The following is a 23,297-nucleotide window of genomic DNA, read 5'->3' on the forward strand; positions in this document are numbered from 1 at the left end:
CTGCGTTATTTGCTACACACAAGCTGGTGTAAAGCAAAAGGAATTATGGAGCACAGGTTAGTTGGAATTACAAGAGTAAACAATATAAAATGATGTGACCTTTTGCCAGACTGTAGAAGTTGGAGAATTAGGATAGGATGTGGGCTGAAAGCCACATAGAAGGAAAGAGGCTGATGAGTAGAGGCCCTTAAAAGCCGAGATCTTACTTGTAACAGTTGCCAAGACGGAGAAAGACTCATCCAAAATGACTTGGCAAACATTGCTTCTTATCATCTAAATAAAGTTTGGACATCTCCATAACCAATTAACTGTATATTCCTTTTACAGTTCATTGTAAAACACCATAATGCCAATGCAAATCATAATGAAATTTCAGTCTTTAACTTGGGGAAAAAAAAACAGGCAAGTTGTTTTGTAAGCTGTTTATTCCACTAATGAGTTAATGAGCTTAAGTTAATAAAATTCTGAAATAAATACCTTTCAGGTTCCAAATCAAAACATCTGGCATTATAGGGATCTCCTTTAATAGGTCTCATAAATTCTTCCACAGTAGGCAAATCTAATTAGTTCAAAATACAAAAATCATTTTTAAAAGTTTAGAAAATGCATTTGTAAAAAGGACATTTAAAAATGTTCCATAAATGTAAGTGTTACAGATATTAATAGCTCATTCATTTTACATCTTGCAAAAAATATGCTTTCCATTGAAGTATTTACCTGACTCAGTAGTTGATGTGTTTTTTGAATAGAGATCATGATTTTGTGAAGTAACTTGTGGCAAGCATTTTGAAATGGCCATTGAAGAATCATGTATTTTTTGCTCATCAGTGTCTCCCAAAGACTGATTAACGTGATGATACGCACGGTGTAAGGCTTCAGTGTCACTGGTAGTTTCTCCATGCAAAGTGCCTGTGGAAAATGCAGCCTCATAATAGATACTATAGGACTTTCTGATTGGGAAATAACACACCACAGTCTGTTTCAGTAACTGGCTTGGACTGTTAAGTGAGAACAGTGCTTTCCATTTCAGGAAAAGAAAAAAATCTTTTCTATATAAATATAAATCACAGAATCACAGAATCACAGAATTGTAGGGGTTGGAAGGGGCCTCCAGAGATCATTGAGTTCAACCCCCCTGCCAAAGCAGGTCGCACAGGTAGGCATCTAGGCAGGTCTTGAACATCTCCAGAGAAGGAGACTCCACCACCTCCCTGGGCAGTCATTATAGTATTATATTATTATAGTAATATAAATTACTATAAAAATAAAAAATTATCAAGTTAATTAGTACTTGATGTTATTGATTATTAATGCCAAATAGCCTTATGTGCAGCTTGCATGCCTTTCCTGCCCCAGCCCCCAGTATTTTTTTCCCCTCTAAAATTGATAGGATATGTGAAACGACTAATTTAATAGATGCTATCACAATGTCATGCTCTGGATATCTCTTTGGGTACAATCTCAATATACTGTCTATTTTACAGTTATGTTAAACACTGACAAAGTAAAATTTTAGCCATAGTGAACCGAAGGATATTATATTTAAATCAGACTGCAATGCAGAAAGCAATTTTCCAGTAATCAAGGGTCAAGAGATGTGTTTCTGCTAAGAAGGCAGATTTTTTTTACTGAAACAGTTCCCCCTCCTCTCAAGATTAGTTAACAAAAGCCAAGGGCTTCATGATGACTGACAACCTAAAAACAAAGGAAGATACTAAGGAAATTCTTTCGTTTTGTTTTTTCAAAAACAGCCTTTACCTGCTTCATTCATTTCAATTCCACTAACTTCTTGAGGCAGATCATTTTCACTTAGAGCTACACCTGATGTTTCAGCAGCTTTCTGAAGTTCTGTAGTTGAATCTTGTGAATCAAGTAGTACAACTAAAAACCAAGAAGATAAAAGAGTTAAAACAGTTTTCCTATTTATAGTCTATCTACACTATAGAACATTATCTTAATGCTCTAGGTGGGCAAAAGAAGGCCATATAAATAACTACAATGCCATTAATGGTATAACTCCGAATACCAGCATGAAAAACACTAAGTAGAAAAATAAAACTTACATAGGTTATCACTTTGAAGTGCTAATAGATTTATTTTTAAGCATTTTGGCCCAACAGATTTCCAGTAAAACACAATAATATTAGGTTTTAAGTATCAAAATAATAAGTTCAGATAAAGTAGCAGAAAGGTACATTTAATATTCTTCCACTGATTAAAGATTATATTTTACCTTTAGCCAGCATGCCAGCGTTTGGTTCCTATGAAAAATAAACAAACAGAACAATAGCACTTTTTGAATTTCAGCTAAAAAAAATATCCAGACAAACTTAAAAGCTGCTCCAAAATCTATGAGCTAAAGCTGCTCTTGGATGCTTCAAGCATATGCACTTTGCTAAAGCTCTCCTCTCTCAGCATTCTGTACTATAAAAGACCTCTTAGAAGTGACTGGGAACTAAATGCTACTCTGCATAAATGAAACAATATTTTCTACACCTTCCTGGCTCACTTCTATCAGTGTAGATTTTGTATTCTCTGTCCAAATTGCTTCTCCATACAGATCTGAGGGGTCTGTGGCATCTGCTGGTGTACACCTCTCTAACAGCTCCAAGAGACAGATTCATCAATAGTCATCCTGAAGCTCCAGCCAGAGCTCATTATTTCTAGACTCTCAATACAGTTCTTCATTCAAAGGAGCAGTAAGCAGGCAACTTTGAGGAAATGCTTATAGTGACACGTCACACAGAAGAGTATATCCTTAATAAAACAATATAGACCCATGACCATAACATTCTTTTGGACAGTACACACAGTATGAGTTTAATATATTAATACTGCAGAAGTTTCATGATTCATGAATTAATATCAACATTTGGTATGTTACACTTTTCTTGAACACTTCAACTCCTGACATATTTTGATTTACCTGACTTTCTTCAGTTTTAAAGGCAGGATCAGCAGCTGTTTCTTCTTCAAAATCTTCACTGTAGCTGCCTGAAGAGTAAAATAAACATCAAACAGATGAAATATTCAGGGAAGATAAAGCAGTATGGGGAAAGCTATTTCCCTTCCCCAATCTCTAGGCTAACAACATCTACTGCTGCTATTACTCTTTTTGAGAAGTTTTGATACTGTGCATGGTCCAAAATCTACCAAAAAAAAAAAAAAAATCACACGTAACCTCTCCAAATTAAATTGAAGTTTGTCTTATGACCAGACATACTTCACCTACATCCCCTTGTGCCCTACAAACCATATTCTCCTACTTTGGGGTGAAATGATGCAAAGCCGCCACAGCACTTCTGCTGTAACTACCACAACTCCTTGCAATCTACAGAGAAATCAGGCTTTCAAGGAGAAAAGATTTCCTATGATTTACAAATAAGCCCTCTTAATATTTGGGAAATCTCTGGATTCAGGAATCTCTAAACAAGAGATCAAATTCAGATGTGAAAAAAAAATACAGAAGATGACAGCTAAAACACTGGAGTATCTCAAACATTAAGAGCTAGTTCAAAATCAGGGCCAGTGTTTTTGTAAATCTTTGATGGACAGATTTATTCTTCTTTCCTATTTCTCTTTCTGGCACTGTTCACAATATATTAAAATCCATTTCAAAAATCAAAAAAATATTTTTAAAAAATTCAAAAGTAAACCCCAGTACTCACCTATCTGTACACCAGCTGCACAGATGTACTGTGTAAAGCTGATGCAAAAACTAGATAAATTCAGATTACATAAATTTTCATATCAACCTAAGCTTTACCCACAGCAGCAGGGAGATAGGGAAACAGAAGCTAGCTGGCTTACATATCACACTAAAAAAGGTTCATAGAGGATGCTGGCCTATCCTGTGAATCTGAAACCTACCAAGTGCTAAGCTGTTTTCTGCTTAGCAGGACAAGGCAACACCAAGAACAAAACAAGCTAAAAACCTGCAGTATCATTTCCCCTTTCCAGACCTTTGAATTATATTCCACTATATATTATATATATATCTATACATATATGATATATATATAGTGGAATATATATATATGATATATATGTAATATGAAGAGTATGCTTTCCTCTGATGTCCTGCTATGAAGACTTTGTGTTCGAATTGCAGTACCAATCCACAGATTGCATTGCTGCTATTGTTTAATGAAACTCTCATAATTAATAGCATACACAGTATAAAAAAGATAATAATTTTTTTTTAAAAAGCAAGATTTTTCAAGTGAACAGTTTAGAAACCATTACCACATTTCTCTTCAGGTGTGGATTCCACTTCTTTTTCACTTTTTTCATTTCTAAGAAACAAAATAAAAGTTTTACAGTCTCTTTTTGGAGAACAAGCATATATGCATATTTAACTTACAAAACTTTACTGGTATTGCTAGTTCTAAGAAGTATCAGAAACTTGAATTTGTCCATCAGATTAAATTATAGGTAAGAAAGGTAAGTGTCAGCAGTTGTTAAAAATAAATACTTATTTTTACAACACTCCATATTTCAAATTCCAATCCAACCCTTTAGGAATTACTTCCTTTCTGCATTCCTTTTGACATCTATACCAGATTCTCAGATAAAAATTTATCAGATCTGCTTCTTGCTCTGACATTGTAAATCTGCATTACCAAAAAAAAAATAAAAAAAATTCAAAAATCAAAAAACAACCAATGAACAAAATACAAAACAAAAAACATTCTCCTTTCTTTCCCCTTTCCAGAACTCTGACCTTCCAACTGCTGGAGTTCTCAAGTCATCATTCAGTTACACTTTACTACTACGAAGGTTAAATCAACTTGTAACTATTGAGCTGTACTGAAGATGTATACCTTCATCCACCTCCAAGCCTTGCCTTACTTCTTTCTCTTATTTATTGAGATCACTTCCATCCTTGTATTTAAAAAGGAAACCCACTACCTACACCCAAAGAAACCCACACAGGATCTTGTCCCACAGAATCTCAGTGGTCATCATACTCAGACACCTAAGTCACACATGCCCACAACACAGTCTACAACTTTTCTTCCCTCCAAATTACCGTACAAATGGTGCTAACATTACGGAATCGCTGGAATTCAGCTCTTTATTCAATCTTGAATAATCAATAGGTGAGGAAGCTTCTTGTTCAAGTTTAGCAAAAAAGATCTCTTTTTCCTCTTGTTCTTCCAAGGTATCCAATCCAACTCCTGTATTACTTTGATTAGGAACAGAAGCTACAAAGGAATCTAAATGTGAAAACACAAAATAGTAACAGTTAACTACAGACAGACTCATAAAAACTTACCAATATCAAATTATCACAAATTAGTTTAAGGAGTCTTCATAAGATGCTGCAGAGAGAAATGAAGGATCCCAACTTGCAATAAAATAGAGGAAATTGTTCATAATAATAACTTAGATTTAGACCTAACTAACATGAAACAGTTGCACTCTCAGTTCTCACCATTTGTTTCCAGGCTGTCTCTACTTAATGAGAAAGCGACTCCATGACTCTTCTGAAGCTGCATCTTTTCTGGATGCATGTTTTCATCAGTCTCCCCTGTAAGCTGCAAAGCCTTCTTGACAGTGCTTTCGCTGGCTTCAAGGATTTCTAGAAGAAAAGTTGCAAAGGTTCTGACTATCATCTTAAAAGCTGTTTGTATGACACTTCAGTCATCTTCCAGAACTGCTTTTTTTTTTACTTTTTTTATTTGGGATCTTGTTACAGCTACGAAGGTGCACACTCACAGATCACATTCATCTAGCCTCAGTTTCTATTACACATAAACCTTATTTAATTAGTTTATCAACCTATTGCATACATGGGATCAACACAACAACTGTAAAAACTGATTAACAGTATTCATGGAGAAGAGAACCCAGAACTTATTTGGTAAGAAAACCCAGAAGCTATTATTGCTCTGTTACAAGTCTATTAATTTCCTTTGATCTACTATCTCAATGAAAGTGTCAGACTTCAAAAAATTGCAGCCATTGCTTTAGTAGATACGTCTATTGCAAAGCAAATGTTCTAGACAAAAAAAAAAAACACTTTTTAGAGTTCAGTGAACCAATACATAGTTCTTCCATTCTGCATGCTTTTGCAACCGCAACATGCAGTTGCTCTCCTTACTGTAACTTCAGTTCTAAGAGGGGTCAGCACCACTGTTATTACCTTACATGAAAATTCTGCTTTCAAACAGAATGCTGATGTATTTCATAGAATCATAGAATGGCTTGGGTTGAAAAGGACCTCAATGGTCATCTAGTTTCAACCCCCTGCTATGTGCAGGGTCGTCAACCAGCAGACCAGGCTGCCCAGAGCCACATCCAGCCTGGCCTTGAATGCCTCCAGGGATGGGGCATCCACAACCTCCTTGGGCAACCTGTTCCAGTGCGTCACCACCCTCTGTGTGAAAAACTTCCTGCTAATATCTAACCTAAACCTCCTCTGTCTCAGTTTACAACCATTCCCCCTTATCCTATCACTATCCACTCTTGTAAACAGCTGCCCCCCTCCTGTTCATATGTTCCCTTCAAGTACTGGAAGGCCACAAGGAGGTCTCCCCAGAGCCTTCTCTTCTCTAAGCTAAATAAGCCCAGTTCCCTCAACTTTTCTTCACAGGAGATTTAGGAGATTCTAATACTTTACAGAAAACTAAATGCTAAATATTGCAGTAAATTACTAGTTAAATAAACCATATCAAGTTTCTTCTGCTTGATCCTAAAACACACATTTATAGGCTTAAATTCTTAAATAGATTCTCTTAGGATGTAGGAAGAAAAACTGCTCATGTATTTTATGAGATGACTTCACAGCTCTCACAGAAAGGAGCAGAAAACGTATCTGTCTTTTCCAATATGAATCCCCAGTCAGCAAAATAAAAAAGGAGATGCATATATCGATAACTTCAGATCAAAATCACTGTACAAGTCTTCCATGTGCTGATCAAGTGCTTCAGTTCTAAGTTAATCACTCTGCCCTTGTACAACTAAGTTATTCAAAGAAATGCCATATTTATCTAAATGAAAGACATTTTGCTACTACACTGAAGATGATAAAATGCAAAATTCAAGGTGTTGTACAAAGGATCAAAGTACAGACAGTCCATCTCTGATACCCAAATGCAGTAATTTAAAGTACAAGGGCTCCACTTAAAGTTATACCTCCTATTCTATGATGTTGGCCCATGATGACAGAGGTGGATGCTGGTGGTATGGCAGTGAGGCTGAACCTTCCCACTAATACTCCGCTACATTTTGTTGCTGCCTGATAGATGGCAGCAGAGGGACAGTCTCATAAAATGGTGTCTAGCATGAAAGTGCAGATGTAGCAAAGGTGCGTCACTGAATTCCTCTGTGTGGATAAAACAGTACCTGCTGAGATTCATTGACACTTGCTGAATGTTTATGGAGACCAAACAGTGTCTGTGAACACAGTGAGGTGGTTGGTGATGTGTTTCAGCAGCCGCAACAGTGGGTCACCTCCATGGGTGCAAACTTGAATGAGCGCAGTGTGCAGACAGCTTGTTCATTGTTGGTAAAAATGCATAGCTAACTATGCAATAGTTAGTTCAATAGCTATTGAAAAACAGAGTTTTGTAGCTGAGAATTTGCTCTATCAAACAGTATGATAGAATCATAGAACTGCTCAGGTTGGAAAAGACCTTAAAGATCAAGTCCAAACACAACCTTACAATACGACCCTAACTCTGTTGTTGCACTCTTCATCGTTGTTTTCATGGAGACAAATAGGAGGCAATGCTTCAGGAGCAACCTACGCAATGTACCCATATGGTGCTTTATTCTAGTTATCAAGCAAATGGGAGTCTGTTTTCAGGCAGCTCACAAGTTGCTTTACACAGCTTCACATTAGCTGCAGTCTCACCAGATCTCCAAGACCTTGTTTTTCAATGAGAGAATGTTAGCAGAGGCAAAGATAAGTTGTCGCAGCTCTTCCAGTTAAGATTACATGAAGAGGGACAGGAATATTCTTCAATTACATATTACAAGAATTTTCAATGGAACAAAATTTTAAAGAAAAGCATTTTCCTTCGTTTTATTTTAGCTGTCTTAAACTCAGTGAACCAGCAGACCTGCACCTTTCTTTTAAGTTTTCACGGTTTTCTGTAAGCTAATACATGGAAGTATTTTTCTAGTTCAAACCAGACCAGAATTTTTCAGTGGAAAAGCTCTTTCCACTATAATTTGAGAATGAAATACTATTTTACAGCCACTGACCTCTGTAACTCAGCCAACTCCTAACTCCTAGACACGTGTACCATATTACATACACATTCTACTGTTGTTACTGAAGAGAAGCACATCTTTTACTAGCCCTGTGCAACTGGAACTCTGAGAAACCTACCAAACTTGGAAAAAATATCAACTTGATTGGATTTCAAAGTCTATTTTTTCACAGTCATTTTGAGCTGTTTGTATTTGTTAACCCTTGTGAAAATCACATTTTGGAGCAGCAGTTTCATATCACTACCCATATACTTGTACTCTCAATTCTTGCACTATTTAGTCACACTTAAAATATGTGATATTCTTTAAATTCCTGCACCCTGGAGTCAGTTAAAATAAGAACCTAAGCTGCATTTAGCTTCTATTACAATTTGCACTTGTTTCTATTACATTTGCAAAGGAAAATGTAAGAACATAAATACCAAGCACACAGATCTACACATGACAATAAATGTCCATTTAAAATCTAACTTTTAATTCTTAAGCTGAGCAGGGCTTACAGAATTGAGCACTTTTAACTTTTCAATATCACATAAAACACAATAAATTTGTTACCCTTAGGACTGTCAGAACCATCAGAAGTGAGGCTTCCTTCTTCTTTGTTTAAATACGAATCTTTCTTGTTCTTATGAAATTTTTCCAGCATTTTGAATTTAGACAAAGCCTTGCTCCGAGACACACTGGAAGAAGGTTTAGGGGCAACTACTTTTAAGCGTACACAAACATTTATGAGTTTTAATGCACAATGGACAGGGAATACAGAAAAATAAAGTGTGAGAATTCAAATTGCTACTTCTGAAAAAGTAATACAACTCAGTTTTTTGTAGATTGAATTATCTACAGTTTTGTAGCTATATAAAAATTAAAGGGTTAGTACTTATCTATTCTGAAACTACAAATATCTTCTACTCTTTAAATAAAGTAAGCAAAAAAACCCAACAAATTGCTAATTAGTTCTTTTTCCATACATACTTTGCATTCAAATAGACTGTTCTCGGAGCTCAATATGTACATTACTTGAAAGCAGAAAAAAATCAACACAACTATTTCAACACAAGATGTACTGTACTACAAATCTCAAAAGAAAGCATCTAGATCAGTTAAAAGAAAAGCAGAAAAACTTAGCTAGATAAGATGTGAATTCTTGCTCCCTTTACCTCAGGCTGTTAAAAAAACTGCACTTGTCCACTTAAACCCATTGGAGAACTTGCTTAGCCATTAAAATCAAATGCTTTCCATTCACATCACCAGTAATCAATTTTTACATATCAATACCAATGTTGAAAACTCTGCTTTCTCATGAAACTTAGATGACAGTCACACTCTACACTTCATACATCTCAGACTAGCTAGGTGCACAGTATGAGACTGACTCATCCAAAATTTCAAGTGTGTACTTGGTGGGAGGAAGCTTACAAACTGGACAATTCAGAGAAAAGTTCTTGATTCCAGAATTAACAGAAATAACTCTTAGTACAGTTATCTTGACACAAAAGAGAGCAGAAGCTGCCTGAGGAATGTAGCCAGGTACTTCTGTTGTCTAGAAACAGGACTGTGGGAAGATATGAACCATGTAGAATGGCCTGGGTTGGAAGGGACCTCAAAGATCACATTGTTTTTCTGACCAGAAGCTAGCACAAATCAGAAACAGGTAAGATGACTAAATGAAGTTGGTGAGCATCTGGTAGACGCATGGCAAAAGTCAACATATAAAAAAATGTAGAAAAACACTTCCTGATACAACACCTAGGTTATTTATTCCCATGACTGATGTTCATCATGAGGCATCACTTATCCCGCTTCATATTCTCTCATATCTACTGAGAAACCAGAAGGGCTGACAGTGCGTAGTCTGTTAGCAGCAATAAAAAAAACCCAAGGCCTTCCAAAACAGTGATTTGAAATAAGTGCCAAACTCATTGTACGGCTCATATTTCAAATATTAAGCCTAATTCAAGGCATAGAGTCAATTTTTGTGTTTATCTCCCAGACCGAGATGCTTTATACATATTTTGTGCAAAGGAGGCTTAGGAAAACAGGATGTACTCTCTAGAAAGGTAACATAAGGAAAATGTTCTATAAGCTACACAGTCACAAACATCATGTAAAGACCAAGTGCCAAATATTTCTTTGTCATCCAAAATATTATTGAATCTTCTTGAATTCAACACTAAAGCTGTATTTAACCTTACACATCACATTAATTGCTACTGTACTTTACACATAAGTATTTCACAGAGCAACGATTATAATTTTTAATTATTCTTTGGAGTTTCTTCTCAGATAGAATAAAGATAGTTACTTAACATAACAGGTTGAATGTGATATTACATCAATTAAAATGATCCTGCAAATTAAAAAAAATGAATTTGTCATTAAGACACCAACTGTACTGTTCCTACTTCAGGGCACCATGCACAGAGCAACCCGCTGCTCAGCAGGGGGAAAATAATATCAATAGAAAGTGCATATAATACTTATGCAGATTGGAGTCTTTCAGCTTAAACAAACAGAACAGTGAATATTACTATTTCTCCAATATGAAATACAGAGAAGATATTTTCTATTTACTAACAATACTGATCTTAGTTAAGATGCTCAGTTACTTTCCTTCATTTCCTTATATTCAACACTGTCTGTCTGCCTACATCACTACCGACAGTGATGTACGATGCAGCAACAGTAAAGCAAAGCTTCACACACCTACTGGTTTATTCAGGAAATGACAAATCAATTAAGTGGCAGCTTGCTATCGTGAGAAAACTATGGCCAAAAATTCTGCAAAGGATTTTCTACAGGAAAAGCACTAGTAATATAAGGTTGATATTAAATTAACTGAACAAAACATAAAATTTAATAAAATACCAGACTGGAAATCTGAACGATGAATCTTTTGTTCACTATTCTCCACTACTTCATCATGGATCTCCATCCTTTCCTTCTTATCTCTCAGTTTAACAAATCTTGTTTGGAAATCTTGAAAAGTGAGACAAACAGCAAGAAGAGACAGGCAAGTGTTAAGACAGGACAGGAGTTCCGATTATCCAATTTATCCATCGTTTAAATGACAAAAGCAAATAGACATTACATTAGCTACAGGAAGGTCTTTAACTTCTCAAATTTGGAAGACAGTATCCTGAATCATAATTTATACATTTCAGCCTAGAGCTGAAGAACAGACTTCAAACGTGTCTATGATAATAAGCGGAATAATTTGAAAATATACTTTATTCCACTTAGCTGAATGAACAGAAGTAATTTACTCAGGTTACTATCAAACTATAAAACTAAGTGAAAACAGGTGATTAGTGTAAACTTTTACTTATTTTCCAGCATTTCTGCAATACACGCCTTGGAAAAATCAGCCAGATAACAACTAAATGCATAGTATATTTAGTCCTCCAATCACTTGTATTACATCTTTCTAGAATGCACAATATAGGTACTGATGTTGCAGAAAAAAAGTAGCAGGAAGTAGGAGAAAATGAAAACCCCAAAATAAAGACAACCTTGGTGCATCATTCAAGCTAGTTAACCAGGCTTTGTACCTTATTAACATCACAATATCTCTCAATGTTGTAACCCAACAACATGAACTCATATGGAGCTAGCTCACGTATTTGTAATGCTACACTGTGGTGAAGGAGAGATTCATACATTTACTTAAATTTGATTCAAGAGAACAAAATACTTTGAGAATAATATTTATTAACAGGCTGTCAGGTAACGTAAGAGTATTATCTGCAAACCAATGCAGAAGTTCAAGCCTGCAAGAATACACAAGGATCTGAAAAGTTTTGAAGAATGCCAATTTTACACTATTCCAAATTTATATCCAGCTAATGTCCTTACTTGTTATCACCACAGCAACATTATTGCTACAGTGGGACAATTATTTTGGTATTCCTCACAATAACACAATCTGTCATTTTAAACCTCTGCAAAAGTTATGTACACAAATGAAAATCATAAAATAGCTTGTAGTGTGCACACACAGAAATCAGCCCTTTATGTAGGGGATTTATCACTCTCGACTTTAGTCACATACAAGCTGTCTACTTTTATGACTGCAGAGGAAAACTGAGCTCATAGTGAAGGTGCCTAAACGACCTCTGCAAGGTGAACTCCGTTGCATCCAAACTTTAACTAGCAAAATGGCATCTCTTATAGTGCAGGCTACTTCTCTGCTGTGCAGTTCACAATCTATCACAGGCTAGGCTAATGCAACTGGTACTATTTGTGAGTGCCCAGTGTGACAAACATAGCCCTTTCCCCATGAGATGACACGATTAGGAACTATGTTTCATGACACAGAGATATATTCTCTTTTGGAAAGGAGCACCAACAAGGTTTTCTAGGAAAACTTGAAGGCCTCTCTGTTTTAAAATTCTGAAGTACTAGGTGGCATATGGCTTAATGTACATGACCCACAAGTGCAGATATCAATACCCAGGAGGAGGACAGATGTGCAGACGAAATAAAAACTATCAGGCTGGCAAAGACAGTGTTCAGAGAAGACTTCAGTGCAGAGATCCACCTTATTTGCCTTACATTCATAAGTAATCTCAGTTTTATTAAGTCCAACTGCCAAGACACATTGGACATCTGAATCAAAACCCATTATGCACAGATTACTTATGACTCCCTCTGAGAAAATAAGCCAGCCCCTCAAGAATAACATGAATATGCCTGCTTCTTCTGCAGGTAAATGGATTCCATATTTAGAAAACTGGGTAGATTTCTCTTTAAATATTTGCATGTTGAAGAAGAAGCTTGTTTTAAAGAAACCTCACCCAGTTTACCAGAACTGTATGATTTATGCGTTAACTAACTGCAGATCAGGAATGCTTCCATTCTAGTACCTCTACTTAAATTACAGGGCCTCTAAGATATCCTTGGCTTAAAAAATAAAACCAACTGAGTTGGTTAGGACAGGAACAACTTGACATTATCACATAACTACTTATGCTGCTTTGTAGTTGTACTTAAACCGTACAAGAACTGTCCTCCAAAATGTCTAATTACTCTGCCCTTAGAGTACCTATTCCAGTACTTCTGGTTGAAATAACTGGAGAAACATCAGAGTGCTCTGTGGGCTGCCTCGAGCATCTCAGAAAAAAATGGATGCTAACTTCCAGACACCTCTGAAAATTTTCATTTATAAAAAGAAGAGAAATAAGGTCATTATAACCTCTTACTTCTCACTCTGACCTTCAGTTTCTCTGAAAAGGGATAAAAAAAACCTATCTCATAACCACCATAACTGCCTTGCACTGCCTGACAGGAGCTCTCTCATGTTCACTGGAGTTCTCCAGCAATATCTTAAAAGCCAGAGATACATAGAGTCTAGATAACACCTATTAAGGCTATACCTAGATGACACAATTTCTGACTAAGATTTGTCTCTGAGTTACAGCAGTGCAAACAGGACAGACCTCTACTTAAAATTAGAAGGCTTCCAGCAATACCTTAACCTCATCATATGAAAACATGATTTGTGGGACTGTTAAGATGCACAGAATCACAGAATGGTCAGGGTTGGAAGGGACCTCAAGGATCATGAATCTCCAACCCCCCTGCCACATGCAGGGCCACCAACCTCCACGTTTAATGCTAAACCAGGCTGCCCAGGGCCCCATCCAACCTGGCCTTGAACACCTCCAAGGACGGGGCATCCACAACCTCTCTGGGCAGCCTGTTCCAGCACCTCATCACTCTCTGGGTAAAGAATTTCCCCCTGATGTCCAACCTAAATCTCCCCTCCCTCAACTTAAAACCATTTCCCCTCGTCCTACACATATCAACCTTTTTAAAGAGTTGATTCCCCTCCCCTCTGTAGGCTCCCTTTAAGTACTGAAAGGCTGCAATGAGGTCACCCTGCAGCCTTCTTTTCTCCAGGCTGAACAAGCCCAGCTCCCTCAGCCTGTCCTCATAGGGGAGGTGCTCCAGTCCTCTGCTTATCCTCGTGGCCCTCCTCTGGACCCTCTCCAACAGCTCCCTGTCTTTTTTGTACTGCGGGCTCCACACTTGGATGCAGTATTCCAGATGGGGCCTCACAAGAGCAGAGTGCAAGCTCCAGTTGCAAGTTATTCAAATCATGAAAATAAGAAGCCACTAATTATTACAATAATAATATGCAATCACACTGTGGAAACTCTGTATTCCCGTAGTTTATTACCAAAGAGGAAAAAAATGATGGCGTGGAAACCTAGAGGTGGAAAGGCTGCAAACAGTATTTTCTTCTGTAACTGCATGATCAAGTAAATACTGAACCAGCAGCCACGTTGTCACAGCCCTTTTTCCCTTAAGCTGTGGCTTATGGCAAGGGAAATGCTGAGTAGTGACAGCAGTATGTGTTTTAAACAGCTGCTGTTGTTATTTCAGTCTTTATGAGGAACAGGTTGGTTACAAAAGAAATGCACAAATATTTTAGTTGAAATCCTAAGCTACGTTTTCTAATTACTATACTCTATTTACTGTTTACAAGTTTCAGTAACTTGAAAACTACAAGAAGAAAAAAAAAAAACAAACAGCAGAAACCCTTCTCACAGTCGGAATATGATCTCTTTTTAAAAGAAAGATGTGATTACATTTGAGTTTTATCATTTGCAATAGTGTTCCAAAGTAACAACTCCATTGTGAAAAGAAAGAACTAGCCCGACCCCCTGTGGCCAAAAAACTACAGAACTACGTTATTTACCACCATCATCCAAATCTTCCTCACACAGCCACCACGGCACTGCATCCTTTTGCTTTGTTTCTTTTTTCCTGGGCAGTCCCAATGTCTCAAGAACGCTGGACTTCTTTTCTGAATTTCCAGGTGAATCGTCTGAAAGAGACTGAGTCAATTGCATACGAGATTAAAGACAGCTTTCACATTTTCTCACTGTTTAATTGTATTTCAGCCACACTGTTCTTCAACATCAGAGTTTAGCTGACTGTCTTTATTCCCTACTACCTGCCTTTTTTGCATATGCCTAAAAAATTGAGTAAAAAGACAATAATCATATTTATGTGTATCAGTACCGCATTTAATACAGTAAGTTCACTGTCAGAATCTGCAAGTCTTAAAAGTTAACTGCTTAGTAGAGCGTATGTATTCATATCTTAGTTCAATATACAAGCAGGCAAAATCCTGTCTACGTCCCTAAATATCAAATAAAAAGCATGGAAAAAAAAAAAAGATACAGTAGAGTAAAACCTACTTTGCTTTGCCAGCCTTTTTACGTGAGCATTATTAATATTCTAAAAATGAATTTTCACAAGCAACTTCCTAGCTCCCAGCAAATTGAATTTCAGAAATGCACTTTGTGCTTTCTCTTCCTGGAAATCAATAGAAATGCCAGAACTATTCCAAGCTGACTGCTATTAAGCTTCTGCATGCATTTTTCAGTTATCTATATTGATTCCAAATGATGGCTGACTTCAGTGAAGACAAAAAAAAAAAAACAACCCAACAATATCCTAAAAATGTAAATTGCTAAAGAGTAACAAGAAGGAAATATGCTTCATAAGACAACAACACTTTTCTGACATGGTTCAACTTTAAGAAAATTAATAAAAATAATAAATAATAATAAAATCTCTGGTCCTCTTTCTTAATACAGCTCTCTGTGGCCTATGGCAGTACCCAGTTAGCTGTCCAGACATCCAATATAAAATATATTTGTGCATAAAATAAACCTTAAGCTACACAGGAAGCCTGACACTTCCAGTCTTTTTCCTTCTTTGGCAGAATCCTGCTTTCTCTCTCTATCTGCACTACCAGTACCAAAGATTAAAAGAATTACTCCAGCACACTGCAGCCTTTTGAGTTACAGTCTTTGTGCTTAAATTCAGTGAGCATAAGGTTAAGGGGTGTGACATACTGCTTATTTTCATCCTAGGTTTTTAGTCGTCATTTTCAAAATCAATTGTCCTAAAATGTTAGGGAATGCAGTAAACAAAGTCACCAAAAGCCACAAAGAATTCACATATGAAATGCATCTTAAGGCAAAATTTCAAAAGCTTTACTTTTCTAATAGTCACAAACAAGAAAATGTGAGAGCACAAACAGTTCTAGAAGCAACAGGACTGCACATGCTTAGCATGTAAAGTGAAATAGGTTATTTTATTAAAGTTATCTTCTGTAGACCACTGTGTGACACTTGTGTATAACAAACATTACTGCAAAATTACTCTGTATCTAAGGGCTCAATGTATATGCACCTCACAGGAACATCAGTAAATCAAACATCAATCCTCCAAAGGCACTGTGTGAGAGAAAAAAGAAAAAAAATAAACAACCACAATCTGACCAACGCCTCTGACCAAAAACATCTTCAGTTTCACTGTAACAAAATGCCTGACCAAGCCTCAGAAAGAAAATCTTAGTGCTCCACGATTTGCAATGTAATGAAACAGAATTTTTGTAAATTAGGAAACTGCCGGAGAACAGGATGTACTGCAATTTCTTTATGTTGGCTCAGTGACACACAGAACAAAAATGTCTTACATTTTTAATAAATATCCTATAAATAACAACTTCCTTATACTAGTCACTACATAAGTAGTGGTGCTGTTGTCCCCAAAGGTTTGGCTGCCTCTTGCTGGCCGCAAGTACCAACAGGTGTTTGATGCAAGCTTTGCTGTCACCTGCAGTTTCTTTTACAGCTAACAGAATCGTCTACTCTGCAGTCAGAACTTCAGTGATGCTGGTGATCCTTGGAGTATTGTAACTAAAGTAACTGAAACTCCCAGCTGTTGCTCTCAAGTTCTGGAAACTTTCTGTGTCCAGCCATCTTGTCAACTGCAGACAGTAAAGCTGCAGCAGCTGGGAAAAGAAAAGCTGACACAAACATGCTAGAGTTTTTTCAACATGTCAGTAGTCTTAACACTGAAACTTACACATTTATTGTCCAAAAGGAAAATTAAAGCTACAAAAACAATAATCAAATCTTTGGACCAGTAATGGATTTTCAAGAATCAGCAAGAGGCACAGATAATCCGTATTTTCTCTCCCCTACAAAAGAGCCTCTCAGCCTTTCAGGAAATAGCCAACCAGAAGAATAAAAGAAATCAGCTGTTTAATCCAAACTGAACTAAAAGCAGAATGAGTCAGTTTCAAGACCTGGAACAACTGTAGGGTAAAAAAAATGGACCTTACCATCTCCTAGAGACAAGAAGAAACTTAAGAAAGTAGACAAGCAAAGGCAGAATTGGATTCAGAACCCAAGACCAGTTGTCCTAACTATTTCATGAAAAAGCCTTGTTTCAAGTCTACTCCAAATTATGGTATCTTAACATACTTGATCTTTTAGTAAAAAAAAAAAACATTTTTTCCATACATGGTTAAATGTCAAATAGCCTTCCGTCTCAGCTGTTACCACATATTATGTGGGATAAAAGCCAGCCTAGAAGTCCAGAAGCAGATAATAGGTGTTTGTTTTTTTCTCCTGTCTGTGCATTGCTTTGTCATTAATATTATGAGGGTGGCTAGTGATAGGACAAGGGGGAATGGTTGTAAACTGAGTCAGGGGAGGTTTAGGTTAGATATGAGGAGGAAGTTTTTCACACAGAGGGTGGTGATGCACTGGAACAGGTTGCCCAAGGAGGTTGTGGATGCCCCATCCCTGGAGGCATTCAAGGCCAGGCTGGATGTGGCTCTGGGCAGCCTGGTCTGGTTGTTGGAGACCCTGCACACAAAAGGGAGTTGAAACTAGATGATCATTGAGGTCCTTTTCAACCAAGACCATTCTGTGATTCTATTATCAAAAAAAAAAAAAAAAAAGCAAATAATAGAAACACTGTGCATGAGAAAGAACTTGCATAGAACATCTTAAGGAAACTTCACAGCCAACAATCAGCACACTCACTGGCTATATCAAAATGACAGATGATACATAAGGAAAATGAAAGTGAAGTAGGATAAATACACTAAAGCTGGTGGAAGGCAGTGGAAGGATCACAGCTACATAGACAGTGAAGGAGGAAGAGCTATGGATGACAACACGCTGTTCTATAAAGTATTTTGGAATAACTATGACCTGGCAGAGGAATCATTAAAAGAATGATTCTGCACGCAACAGTTGCTGTTACAGATTTTTGTTTCCCTCTATAATGAAAAAAAGCCTAGAAAACCCTCCTTACTGCTGGTTTCTGACATTCAGTGCATACACCATACGGTTTCTTCAGTTTAATCCTCCTACTAGACCTGCATCATTCTAATGTACCTAGTCTTTCTTTTGACTTTGTTTTCATACCACACATGTATTTTCATCTCAAATCCTTCCCAAACAATAGTTCCATTAAGAGCAAGAGTTATTTAATAGGGGAAAAATACCCTGCTCCCTCTCTTCCCTGAAAAATTTGCTTAAACAAATCTTCTACCAACTACTGAGAAACAGTTTTTGCTTCTTCTCTCCACTTAATATACTCAACTACAAAGGTCACCTCCACAGCCATACATTCCAGAAAACAGACCATACCAGTTTCTTATTTTTCTAACAATAAAAGGCTGCCCACTTTTAATAAAAACTGGAAAAAAAAAAAAAAAAAAAAAAAAAAAAAAAAAGGGGAGGAATACAGTGGAAGATACAGGTACCTAAAGTAACAGCGTAGACAATGTCATCATTTTTTGGGTCTGTATGTAGCGAGTAAGGCAAAAACCAGTACGATGTACTTGTAATGACTGGAATGAGAGTACACACTTCATAAACAGTGTTAGTTTGGGATGCTTAAAAATACATACATTACAGTGTGAGTTGCTAAAAATTACACGCTTTTCCTAAGTGCCATTTAGGGGAAAAAAAATTAAATCACAATAGCTGTACTGAATTATCGTAACCCAAGCATTCTCTATCTGAGCAATAAATAAAGAGCAAGAAGAGCATATCAAATGAGGAATGAAATACAAGGAATGATCAAATGCAGACTTTTGTCAGACAGGCAAAATAAATAAAACAAAAGAATAAATCTCTTTTCCTCAAAGCAACTTCACAGCAATAGTAAAGCATTTTAGATGAATGTCCAAAGTCTACTTTCCTTTTTAAAAAAAAATAATAATTCCAGTAAATTCAGTAATGTTCTGTCAATCATATTAAATGCCAAAATATATCTTTATTTGTGAATCTTAATATTCAGATGACATATATACTCTCAATTAAGTATTGCTCAATTAAGTTACATTTATATCATAATTAGAAAAGTACCTCACTAGTGGCACAGTCAAGGCAGAAAATGTGTCTTACATAGGAAAGCTAAAAAATTCATGAAAAAGAAGTCTACTGTTATTACAGTTCTCTACTGCACAGTACAAAATGCTACTTTTATAGAAGCTGCTACCTACATTTTTCACAAGTAATTAAATTGTGGCATAGCCTCTGCATCAAAAAATCTTCAAGCATTTATTACTCATAACAGAATCACAGAATCACTAAGGTTGGAAAAGACCTACAGGATCATCCAGTCCAACCATCCACCTATCACCAATAGCACTCTCTAAACCACGTCCCTCAACACAAAATCCAAACGTTCCTAACAGATAACAGAAATTTCAAGAGTAGTCTGCAAGAATGGCAACCGTTAGCTATGCTTATATACAGTAATTTCATTCAGCAAAGGCCTTATGTATGTGGCATCTACACCTTACTGCACTGTATACCTGACAGATCAGAGAGCGAACGCTAAAATTACAAAGCCACATACAATGAAGAAATATACCAAGTCATGAAATTTTGACCATGTCTGATAATTCTGAACTTAAGTCATAACACACAGATTTGCATGATTTTTTCTGTACTCAGAGCACTATAAGCAATACAAAAGTTCAAATAAAAATTTCCCAATCCCGACAACATATTTCACCTTACTAGTGAAATAAGAATTTTTAAATGCAATGAAATCAGAATTACTCAGAAAAATAAGGACATCTTAAAACACACCTTACAACTGCATAGAGAAAAGTATTTTGATCTCATTACCTCTATTTTCAATTAAACATCAATTTGAAGCCTCTACTACAAAATAACACAGACACACAAAACGAAGCAAAACCAAGAACGAAAGGCTCTTTCTGAAGATTCAACCTAGCAGTGACAACATGCTCGTATTTAATTACAAAACCATTCTCTTGATTTCAGTCTAAATTAGGATGAATTACATTTAACTACGATGTTGCCAAAAGCCACCCATTAGGCAGCTATGTGCATTATGACAGAAGCATAGCCATGCATTCTATTTCATGCTCTTCCACACCCAATTTTTCTTCTGTGTTTTAATGAGGAAAGTAGATGTGACTTTGTTCTGAAACTTACCTCTTTCAGAAACTCTTCAAACTGCTTATCTAATTCTTCATTTGAACACTGATGAGCCATAATATGCAACTGGATGTTACCTTCTAAACAACTGTCTTTCAATACTAAGACTTAAAATAAGAATATAGTTAATTAAAAGCATTCTAAAATCAAACGAAGCCAAGCAATTTGCTACTTTAACAGAACTACAACAGAAAAACTTCCAGAAATCGGCCAAATTTTATCCCTCCCAAGCCAAATACACAAGTTACCCAGATTCTCTATAAACAAAATACTAAGTTCATAAACAATAGATTCAGCATTTAAATTTGGAGAGAGAAATAAAATGCATCTTCATTGCCTTTACATTATTCTTCAAAAATAGCTCTTTTAATACTCATAATTTAGACTTTTATCAATGATCAAATGAGAATACACTGCAGTAATAATTTCTACCCATTTTTAAGGGCTTTTAATTTCTTCTGACGATTTCTTTTCTTTCAGACTTAGAGACAAGTGGCATTATAAGTTTTGCTTCCTAATCTCTGCCGTGCCTGGGACTCAGAAATAGATGAAAGTCCTCAAGACTGGAAGATGGTATTCAGTTTGATGTGTCCTTACACAGGAAGCCTATAGCACTTGCCCACAGCACTTTTCAGAAGTCTTTGTTGATTTCTCAGGTATAAAACATGCCCAACACTCAACATGCCGTGAAGCTTCTGCACATCGCAATGCTCAGCGTTCATGGCTCCCTTCTAAGCTGTGTATGCGTGGCAGCATTAAACTACTTCAGCACCTGCAAGGCTATGAAGGGCTATGCCAACCTAAAAGGGCTCAACTTCTGCAGAAATGGTTTTAGCGTGGAACAAAACTTCTCCCAGCACCGAGCCCCTCAGTACGGAGGGCTGTTACCTACCTGGTAGAGTTACTTTGACAGGCAACTGTGAGAACTGCTTCCTGCTTTCACTCCTTCTCCATCCCCAGAGCTTCAGCTCTGACAGGTAAGAAAAAACACCACTCAACAGTTTGAGCAAGACAAGTTAGAGCAGACTGCCCATGTTTCGAATTAAAGCAGGTATCCTTACGTAAGCACCTGGAAACATCTCTGAACAGCCGGTAAGCAGATTAAGGACGTTACCTCTCAGGACACACATAATCTTTTATACCTTTCCATCGAAGGACGCTGCAGATAGGATACGGTTTAGCAATTTAGTTGCTGGCTACCCTAATTGCTTCAACAAACGGGCAGTACTTAATTCCAGCCGGGCCAGAAAAATAAATTAATTCTTCTGGTACATCTGTAATTGCATTTATCTTAAAACTGCTTCCCCCGAAAAGCTAACAGAATAGATCCTTGCTTTTCAAAAAGACGAACACACACAGCCATCACCCTCTGCAGTCATACCGTTAAAAGAAGAGGCTTAGCAATAACGGAACACGAAACGCCCTGGGATCCGCGGCTGCCAAGGGAGAGGGCTCGGACTTCTGCTCCTCCGGTTCCGCGGCCCGACAGGCGCTGCTGAGTTTGGGCTGTGGGACGGTGTTCAAACGCCAGCCCCGGCCCAGGCCTCCAGCTCGCTCGCGCGTGGCCGCCGTTGTCAAGGAAACCCTCCCGGCCACCGTAGCGCCAGCCGAAGCTGACCGCCCCGAGATGGACCACGTGACCCTGTGTTCCGTCTGGAGGACACGTGACGGGGGAGCGTGAGTAGAATAGGGGAGGGAGAGACGTCTCCAGCGGCCATCACTACTGTGGCACACGTAGGCGTGTGAGCGGCGGGCTCCGCGCCTTCACGTAGCGTGCGGAGCGGCTCCCCCTGCTGGGCGGCGGGAGAGAAGCGCCGGTGGGGTCCGGCGGAGGAGGGCGGGCTGCGGCGCTCAGCGGCGCTGAGCGGTCCCGCCATGAAGGGTCACGGCAGGACGGCGCTCCTTTAGCACCGCCTGCCGCTAACGGCTGTGCGCCAGGCCTGGCAGTGCTCGGGGAGCCTTTGGGCAATGCCTGCGATGTATCGTTGAATCACAAAATCGCTAAGGACAGAAAAGATTTCTATAGTCCAACTGTCAGTCCTTCGCCACCATGCCCACTTAACCATGTCCCTCAGTGCCATGTGTACATCACAGAATCACAGAATGGCCCGGGTTGGAAGACACCTCAAGGATCATGAATCTGCAACACCCTTGCCACATGGAGGGCCACCAACCTCCCCATTTAATACTAGACCAGGCTGCCCAGGATCCCATCCAATCTGGCCTCAAACACCTCTAGGGATGGGTATCCAAAGCCTCTCTGGGTAGCTGTTCTAGCACCTCACCACTCTCATAGTAAAGAACTTCCCCCGTGAGATCCAACCTAAGTCTTCCCTCCCTCAACTTAAAACCATTTCCCCTTGTCCTGCTGTTATGCGTTTCATGGAATCCATTCTAATTCCATTCAAGATTCTGGCATCAACATTATTTGCTTCAACATGCAGATATTAACTAGTATAACTAATAAATGTGGAGGTATTAACTATTTCCTGCTTAGCTCCTGAGTTGCCCTATGTGGAGCCAGGAGTTGGTCACCACCTGGTGGATCCCAGCCAGGACGGGATATTCAGTGATGCTATAGCGTTGCTTAGGGCTGTGCTTCAAGGGAGAGCTGAAAGCATGTTGCTTTCTCTCACAAAAGCCCGAAGGGAACCATCCCTTCTCACTCTTCCTCAGAAATCTCCTTCTAAAGCTTTCCTCATGCTTCCGCATGCCAGAGATGCGCTAAGATGTGTTAAAACCACGGCAGAAAAGCTTTTAATACATTCTAGCGCATCA

The 23,297-nt window shown here is 37.9% G+C and overlaps 1 protein-coding gene across 6 annotated transcripts in view; it reads right to left on the reverse strand.

Annotated features, from left to right (window-relative positions):
- The window catches only part of CEP162 (centrosomal protein 162), a 44,251-nt gene extending 22,100 nt beyond the window's left edge, over positions 1–22,151 (reverse strand). Inside the window, exons 1-12 of one of the 6 annotated variants that reach the window (XM_052682612.1) lie at positions 21,412–22,151; positions 20,517–20,626; positions 14,924–15,062; positions 11,089–11,199; positions 5,438–5,584; positions 5,051–5,219; positions 4,249–4,295; positions 2,927–2,994; positions 2,234–2,261; positions 1,759–1,881; positions 718–909; positions 478–559 (exon numbers count right to left, since the gene is read on the reverse strand). In XM_052682612.1, the coding sequence (XP_052538572.1) occupies positions 478–559; positions 718–909; positions 1,759–1,881; positions 2,234–2,261; positions 2,927–2,994; positions 4,249–4,295; positions 5,051–5,219; positions 5,438–5,584; positions 11,089–11,199; positions 14,924–15,062; positions 20,517–20,576 (1,166 nt within the window). In that variant the 5' untranslated portion in view covers positions 20,577–20,626; positions 21,412–22,151. Of the gene's footprint in view, positions 1–477; positions 560–717; positions 910–1,758; positions 1,882–2,233; positions 2,262–2,926; positions 2,995–4,245; positions 4,296–5,032; positions 5,220–5,437; positions 5,585–11,088; positions 11,200–14,923; positions 15,063–20,516; positions 20,628–21,411 lie in introns of those variants that run through there. The other 5 variants (XM_052682601.1, XM_052682590.1, XM_052682609.1 and 2 more) reach the window with 5 other exon arrangements.
- Between the last annotated feature and the right edge of the window lie 1,146 nt (positions 22,152–23,297).

The sequence above is a fragment of the Tympanuchus pallidicinctus genome, unplaced genomic scaffold (genome assembly GCF_026119805.1).
Source record: "Tympanuchus pallidicinctus isolate F22 unplaced genomic scaffold, pur_lepc_1.0 scaffold1, whole genome shotgun sequence".
NCBI lineage: Eukaryota > Metazoa > Chordata > Aves > Galliformes > Phasianidae > Tympanuchus > Tympanuchus pallidicinctus.